The 8,492-nt window shown below is 43.7% G+C and overlaps 1 protein-coding gene and 1 pseudogene across 2 annotated transcripts in view; both read left to right on the top strand.

Moving 5' to 3' along the window:
* Positions 1-1,089: 1,089 nt before the first annotated feature.
* Positions 1,090-5,028, top strand: LOC306816648 (homeobox protein Hox-B13 pseudogene; annotated as a pseudogene). Its single transcript has 2 exons — positions 1,090-1,624; positions 4,772-5,028. The product of its transcript is annotated as a homeobox protein Hox-B13 pseudogene (transcript).
* Positions 5,029-5,097: 69 nt separating this feature from the next.
* LOC306816649 (homeobox protein Hox-B13-like) overlaps positions 5,098-8,492 on the top strand; it is a gene marked incomplete at both ends in the record, with an annotated part of 11,366 nt that continues 7,971 nt past the window's right edge. The window contains one exon of the mRNA XM_079333076.1: positions 5,098-5,175. Within this exon, the coding sequence (XP_079189202.1) occupies positions 5,098-5,175 (78 nt within the window). The remainder of the gene's footprint in view (positions 5,176-8,492) is intronic.

The following is an 8,492-nucleotide window of genomic DNA, read 5'->3' as shown; positions in this document are numbered from 1 at the left end:
CTGGATTCATCCACACCAGGGAAAAGCTGAAACCGCTTTTGAGAGAATTTCCACAAATCTTTTCCCGAACGCGACTTTCGGGAAGAAAACACAGGGAAAAAGGAAATTAAAAAAAAAAAAAAAAATCTATTTGTAGCGTGAATACAGAAAATTAAAAATACCGGGGTGGTTTAACAGCGGGCACTGCAATTATTATAATAAATTGTTACACTTTATTAAATTCTTATTATTAAATTATATGTAATTCTTGCATTCCCCACAAATCCGTGGGATCCCTCATCCCCACGTCTTTTCCCATTTCTCCACCTGCCCGGAACCCCAAAGGAATTTTCTGCTTTATTTTCCCCCCTCCCTTTCCCAAATCCTTTTTCTTTGGGATGTTTCCAGGGTCTGAAGTTGCTCTGGATTATTCCAGCAGCTCTGCGGGGATTTTGGGGGGTTTTTTTGGGGATATCAGAGGCCGATTTTTCCCGTCTCTCCTGACTTTCAGCGCTGTCCCCAGGGAATAAAATTGGGATTTTTGAGGGGATGGAATCGCTGAGGAAGGGGAGGATGAGGAAAGGATGGAGGGAAGGCCCTAAATTAAAAAAAAAATAATAATAAAAATAAAGGTGTTTTCAACCCAAGCCCGCATTTTTCTGCTGCCCTTCCTGATTTCCCTCTCCTCTCTCTCCCTCACTTCTTTCTCCCTCATTTCCCACCTCCGCCTTCCCCACACAATTTTTATTTTCCATTTCCAAGAAGCCGCTCAGGAGCCACCCCCGTGTCCCCTCCTGTCACGTGCGGTGTCCCCTCCTCCTCCTCCTCCTCCTCCTCCTCCTTTCCCCTCCCAATAAAACCATTTTCGCAATTTCTCCAGCTCTTTATTGAGCCTGCAGAATTTTTTTTTTCCTTTTTGTTTTTTTTTTTTTTTTTATTTCCCCCTTCTCCCAACACCAACCAATGAGCAAAACCTCCACCCTTCGCGTCAGGCCGGCCCCGAACCAAAACCAGCTCTTGGGGAGCCTCTCGCCGCCTTTTTGAAGCGGGGACCCCCCTCGGGCAGCGCCCCCCAACCTCCCCCCATGCCCCGCACCCCCCGCGCCCCCCATGCAGCCCCCGGGCCTCGAGGGGCTCCTGGCTCCGGGCGGCTTCAGCCCCCAGCCCCGGGCGCTGCTTCCGAGCCTCCCCTCGCCCTCCCCGCCCCCCGCCATGAACCCCGGCTTCGCCCCCCCGGAGGCGCCCCCCGAGCCCCCCAAAGCCCCCCCGGGCTCGGCGCCCTTGCCCTACGGCTACTTGGGCGGCGGTTTCTACTCGTGCCGGGTGGCGCGGGGCTCGCTCAAAGCCTCGCCCGCCGCCCCGGGCGCTTTCCCGGCTGACAAATTCCTGGAGGCTCCCGGGGGCAGCGCCGAGGATTTCCAGAGCCGCCCGGCCGAGTTCGCCTTTTACCCGGGTTACGGAGCGCCCTACCAGCCCGTGGCCGGCTACCTGGACCTGGCGCTGGGCGAGCCGCGCCACGAGCCTTTGTTGCCCGTGGACGGCGGCTACCAGCAGCCCTGGGCGCTGGCCGGGGCTGGGGGCGGCCAGATGTGCTGCGCCAAGGAGCAGGGCCAGGCCGGCTTCCTGCTCAAATCCGCCTTCGCAGGTAAAAAAAAACACCCGGCGCGGGCAGGAAAGGGTTAAACGATGGAGGTTTGGGGGGGTCCCGGTGGGTTTGGGGGGGTTGGTTTGGTTGGGGGGTGTTGGCGGTGTGGGGAGGTGGAGGGTTGGGGTTTAGGAAATAATAGTAATGATTTAAATTAATTGAATTTAATTAGGTTTATCGCGGCCGTGTCTAAAGCAGAGGCAGAAGGGGATTGGTGGGGGTTCAAGTGATCGATTATCGGGGTTCAAGTGATCAGTTAGAGGGGTTCAGATGGTCGGTTATTGGAATTCAGATGATCAATTAGTAGGATTCAGATGGCCAGTTATTGGAATTCAGATGATCAATTAATAGGATTTAGATGATCAGCTATAGGAACTCATATGATCACTTATTGGAATTCAGATGATCAATTAGCAGGATTCAGATGATCAATTAATGGAATTCATATGATCACTTATTGGAATTCAGATGATCAATTATTGGAATTCATATGATCACTTATTGGAATTCAGATGATCACTTATTGGAATTCAGACGATCAATTATCAGGGTTCAGATGATCATTTATTGGAATTCAGATGATCAATTATCGGGATTTCGATGATCAGTTATTGGGATTTAGATAATAATTTATCAGGATTCAAGGGATCATTTATCAGAATTCAGATGACCATTCATAGGAGTTCAGCTGATCAATTATCGGGATTCAAATGATCATCGGTCACAATTCAGATGATCAATTATCGGGGTTCAGATAATCAATTATCGGGGTTCAGATGATCAATTATCAGGATTCTACCATTTATCAGGATTCCAAGGGTCATTTATCAAGATTCAATATCAATTATCGGGATTCAAACGATCATTGATCAGGATTTAAATGATCATTTACCAAAATTGAGATAATCAATTACCGGGGTTCAGATAATCAATTATTGGGATTCAGATGATCAGTTATTGGGATTCAGATGATAATTTATAGGAGTTTAGATGATCGATTATCAGGATTCAAATTATCATTGATCAGAATTCAGATGATCATTTAGAGGAGTTCAGATGATCGATTATCGGGGTTCAGATGATCAATTTTCGGGGTTCAGATGATCAATTTTCGGGGTTGAGATGATCATTGATCAGAATTCAGATGATCAATTATCGGGATTCAAATGATCATTGATGAGAATTAAAAGGATCATTTATCGGGGGGTAGATGACGATATTTTGGGGGTTCAGATGACGACATTATCGGGGTTCAAATTTTGATTTTTTGGGGGTTCAAACTTTGATTTTTTAGGGTTCAAACTTTGATTTTTTAGGGTTCAAACTTTGATTTTTGGGGGTTCAAACTTTGATTTTTGGGGGTTCAAACTTTGATTTTTTTGGGGTTCAATCTTTGATTTTTTGGCGGTTCAGACAACGACATTATCGGGGTTCTGGCAAAGATTTTTTGGGGGTTCACACGATATTTTGGGGGTTCAGAAAATGACATTATTTGGGTTCAGGCGATATTTATTTTTGGGGATTTAGACGATTTTTGGGGGTTCACACGATGATATTTTGGGGTCACACGGGGACATTTGGGGCACTCAGCCCCCTCCCCCACCCTGGGCTTGGAGAAATTAATTAAAGTTATTAACTTAATTAAAATTATTAAAGTGGGCTGACTGCATCGCTAATTTGGATATTTGGATTTCACCGGCACAAAAAAAAAAAAAAAAAAAAACCAAAAAACAAAAAAGTTTAAAAATGCAGTGAATGAAAATCAAATTTTTAAACATCGAGAGGGAGAATATAGAAGTTAAAAATCTTTAAACATCAAGAGGAAGAATATAGAATTTTTAAAATTTGATATTTAGAGGGACAATATCGAACTATAAAATTTTTAAATACCAAGAAGGACAATACAGAACTGAAATTTTTTTCAATATTTAGTGGAAGAACATCATAGAACTTTTGAAATTTAAATACTGAGAGAGAGAATATAGAACTTTTTTTTTTTTTTTTTTTTTTTTTTTTTTTTTTTAATATCGACAATATAGAATTGAAAAATCTTTCAATATCGAGAAGGGAAATAGAGAATTTTTAAATCTTTTACTATTTAGAGGGAGAATACAGAACTTTTAAAACTTTAAATACTGAGAGAATATACAACTTTATTTTTAATTTTTTTTTTTTTTTTAAATATAAAGAATATGAAGTTTCAGATTTTTAAATATCGAGAGGGAGAATTTAAAACGCTTCGTTCCCACCAGGGGAAAACTGACGGGAAATTTTCCAACCCCAGCGCTGGGGGCGGGGCTGGGATTGGGGGTTTGGGGACACCCCTGACCCCAAAAGGATTTGGGGAGTTTGGGGGGATTTGGGGGGTTTGGGGTGTTTGGGGAGTTTGGGGGATTTCGGGGGTTTTGGGGTGTTTGGGGAGTTTGGGGGATTTCGGGGGGTTTGGGGTGTTTGGGGAGTTTGGGGGATTTCGGGGTGGTTTGGGTGTTTTTTGGGGTGGTTTTGGGGTGGTTTTGGGGGTGGTTTTGTGGGATTTTTGGGGTGTGTTTGGGGTGTTTTTGGGGACCCCCTGACCCCCTTTTCCCCCCAGACCCCGCTCCGTGCCCCCCCGAGGGCTGGGTGAATTTGGGTGTTTTTTGGGGTGTTTTTGGGGTGTTTTTTGGGGTGTTTTTGGGGTGTTTTTGGGGTGTTTATTGTGGTGTTTTTGGGGTGGTTTTGGGTGTTTTTTGGGGTGTTTTTGGAGACCCCCTGACCCCTCTGTCCCCCCAGACCCCGGTCCGTGCCCCCCCGAGGGCTGGGTGAATTTGGGTGTTTTTTGGGGTGTTTTGGGGTGGTTTTGGGGTGTTTTTGGGGGTGTTTTTTGGGGTGTTTTTTGGGGGTGTTTTTGGGGTGTTTTTGGGGGGTGTTTTTTTGGGGTGTTTTTGGAGACCCCCTGACCCCTCTGTCCCCCCAGACCCCGGTCAGTGCCCCCCCGAGGGCTGGGTGAATTTGGTTGTTTTTTGGGGTGTTTTTGGGTTTTTTTGGGTGTTTTTGTGTGTTTTTGGGTGTTTTTGGGTGTTTTTTGGGTGTTTTTTTGGGTGTTTTTGGGTGTTTTGGGGGTGTTTCTGTGGGATTTTTGGAGACCCCCTGACCCCTCTGTCCCCCCAGACCCCGGTCCGTGCCCCCCCGAGGGCTGCGCCCCCCGCCGCGGGCGCAAGAAGCGCGTTCCCTACAGCAAGGGGCAGCTGCGGGAGCTGGAGCGGGAATTCGCCAGCAGCAAATTCATCACTCGCGACAGGAGGAGGAAAATCGCGACAGGCACGGGCCTGAGCGAGCGGCAGATCACCATCTGGTTCCAGAACCGCCGCGTCAAGGAGAAGAAAGCGCTGGCCAAAAACAAAACCAGCGCCGGCGGCACCCCCTGAGCGGGCCCGAGCGCCACCGGGACCCCCGGGTGTCACCGAGACCCCCCGAGTGTCACCGGGACCCCCCGAATGTCACCGGGACCCTCGGGTGTCACCGAGACCCCCCGAGCGCCACCGGGACCCCCCGAGCGCCACCGGGACCCCCGGGTGTCACCGAGACCCCCCGAGTGTCACCGGGACCCCCGGGTGTCATCGAGACCCCCCGAGTGTCACCGGGACCCCCCGAATGTCACCGGGACCCCCGGGTGTCACCGAGACCCCCCGAGTGTCACCGGGACCCCCCGAGCGCCACCGGGACCCCCCGAATGTCACCGGGACCCTCCGGTGTCACCGAGACCCCCCGAGCGCCACCGGGACCCCCCGAGTGTCACCGGGACCCCCACAATTGTCACCGGGACCCCCCTGAGTGTCACCGGGACATTGAGGGGACACCGGGACCCCCCGAGTGTCCCCGGGACCCCCCAAGGACGGGACCCCCCGTTCCTGCCCCCCCCACTCGGCTCCTGCCTTACAGAGCGCTCCAAAGATCCCGAAATTCCGATAAAACCGCCCCAAAATTGACCCGTTTAACCCCAAAATTGACCAGTTTTACCCCAAAATTGACCCATTTATCCCAAAATTCATCAATTTATCCCAAAATTCATCAATTTAACCGCAAAATGAGCCAATTTAACCCCGAAATAACCTAAATTTATACCCAAATTCATCAATTTAACCCCAAAGTGAACCAATTTATCCCAAAATTCATCAATTTATCCCAAAATTCATCAATTTATCCCAAAATACTCAAATTTAACAGCAAAATTCACCAATTTAACCCCAAATTCTCCAATTTATCCCAAAATTCATCAATTTATCCCCAAAATGAACCAATTTATCCCCAAATTCATCAATTTATAACCAAAATTCACCATTTATCCCAAATCCATCAATTCAACCCCAAAATTCACCATTTATTCTAAAATACTCAAATTTATCCCAAAATACTCCAATTTACCCCTAAATTCTCCAATTTACCCCCAAATTCTCCAATTTATCCCAAAATTCATCAATTTATCCCAAAATTCATCAATTACCCCAGAATTCATCAATTTACCCCAAAATTTCTCCCGGCCCTGCGTAGAGAATTTGGGGTTTTGAAATAAGAAAAAAAAAAAAAAAATCTCCCCAATTCAGGCAGGACGAGCAAAACGGGAATTTAAGGGAGAATAAATAAAGAAAAAAAATAAAGAATGAAGAAAGAATAAACGGAGAATAAATAAAGAATAAATGGAGAGTAAAGAAGAATGAAGAATTAATAGATTGAGAATAAATAAAAATACAGAAAGAATGAATAAAAATAAATAAAAAATGAAGAAACCCGCGTGACTTCCAGCAAAAATTAAACCAAATTAATCCCCAAAAAATGGAATGTACAGAACATATAATGGCTGTGTAAACACCCATTTATACAGGCACGACTTTGTATTATTAATATTATTATTTTTATTATTATTTTAATTTTTTTTGCCAGGTTATCTATAAAAATCCCATATTTAGCAGATATTTAGCGACTTTTTTTTTTTTTGTCTGTATTTACCGGTGTATAAATGCACGATTAAAGGCCATGTAACCCCGGTGTGGATATATCAAAATAACGATTAAAAAATGAATTATAAAAAATGGAAACATTTATAAATCCCCCTTTACACCGCTTGTATTTTGTATTTTGACAATTAAAGGCCGCCCCAAGTCCCGCTTTGGTTTGTGATGAAATTTTTGGGTTAAACCCCCAAAAATCTCTTTTTTTTTTTACTTTATAAACAGAATTTTTCGCCTCGTTTGCTCAGGAGAAATCCCCGCGTGAACACGGAATTATTTGGGGTTGGTGTCGTATAAACGGGGTGAAATTAAAGATATAAATTAAATATATTCGGATTTTTTTTATTTTTATTTTTTCTTTTAAAAATTATTTTTTATTTTCATTTTCTCGTCCCTTTCCACCTTCAGTTTTTTTTTTTTCTCTCTCAAAAAGCGAATTAACTCCACCTGCACCGAGCAAAATTCACTTTTTTTCCCCTGCCTTTCCATTCTTTCCTAAATTCCAGGTTTTAAACCTCATTTTGCCCTAAATAATGAAAATTTTGGGTAATTTTTTTTGCCTAATTAAGGATTTTTTAATGTTTTAATTGGCTTTGGCTTCCAGCAGGATCCTGAGAGCGGAGCCGGCACTAAATTCCTTTTTTTCCCCATTTTTTTTCCTTTTTTTCCCCAAAATTTCCTCCCTGGGCTTTGAGGAGCGAAGCCTTTTCCTCGTGACGTCACTCGAGCGAGCCAATCAGCGCGCGTTCTGGTTTATGACGTCAACAACCTACGTCATAAACCCCGCCCCCGGCCTCTCCTTGACCCAACTCACCAAAAAAAAATCCCTAAAAAAAGCAGAAAATGGATTTTTTGAGGAGGCTGCGGATCCAGGAGCTTTTCCCATCCAAATCCTGCTCGGAAAAATTCCAATTTTCTTATTTATTATTTTATTTATTTCTTAATTTCTGCCCCTCAGGGTCAATCCCCTCATTTCCCTCCATTTTTGGGGAATATCTGGATTTTCTTCCCGTTTATGAAGGATTAAAAAAATAAATGTTTTACCCAGTTCCTTCTGCAGAGGCGGCGCTGCCAAAAGAAGGAAAAAAAATCAAAAATAATTAAAAAAGAAAAAAAAAATCCCATAAACCCGAAGTAAATCCAGCGGGATTTTTTTCCCACCCTGATTTTTTTTTCCCGATATTGATTTTTTTCCCCCTTTTTCCACCCTGATTTTTTCGCGATATTAATTTTTTTCCCTTTTTCCCACCCTGATTTTTTCTCCTCTACTAATCAATTTATTTTTTTCCCCTTTTTCCCACTTAGAATTTTTTTCCCCGATATTAATTATTTTTTTTCCCTTATTCCCACCCTGATTTTTTCCCCGCTACTAATTAATTATTGTTTTCCTTTTTCCTACCCTGATTTTCCCCCCTCTATTAATTTTTTACTTTTCCTTTTTCCCACCTGATTTTTTCCCCGCTATTAATTTATATTTTTTCCTTTTTCCCACCCTGATTTTTTCCCCCCTATTAATTTATTTTTTCCCACCTGATTTTTTCCCCACTATTCATTTATTTTTTTTCCTTTTTCCCACCTGATTTTTCCCCGCTATTAATTTATTTTTTTCCTTTTCCCCCTGATTTTTCCCCACTATTAATTTAATTTTTTTCCTTTTTCCCACCCTGATTTTTCCCGCTATTAATTTATTTTTTCCCACCTGATTTTTTCCCACTATCAATTATATTTTTTCCTTTTCCGCCGCTATTAATTTTTTTTCCCCTTTTCCCCACCCTGATTTTTTCCCCCTGTTAATTTGCATTTTTTTCCCCCCTGATTTTTCCCCGCTATTAATTTATTTTTCCCACCTGATTTTTTCCCCACTATTCATTATTTTTTCCTTT

The sequence above is a fragment of the Erithacus rubecula genome (genome assembly GCF_903797595.1).
Source record: "Erithacus rubecula genome assembly, contig: scaffold_771_arrow_ctg1, whole genome shotgun sequence".
Taxonomy (NCBI): Eukaryota; Metazoa; Chordata; class Aves; order Passeriformes; family Muscicapidae; genus Erithacus; species Erithacus rubecula.
Note: the sequence above shows the minus strand (reverse complement) of the source record. Positions and strands in the feature narration are given on the sequence as shown.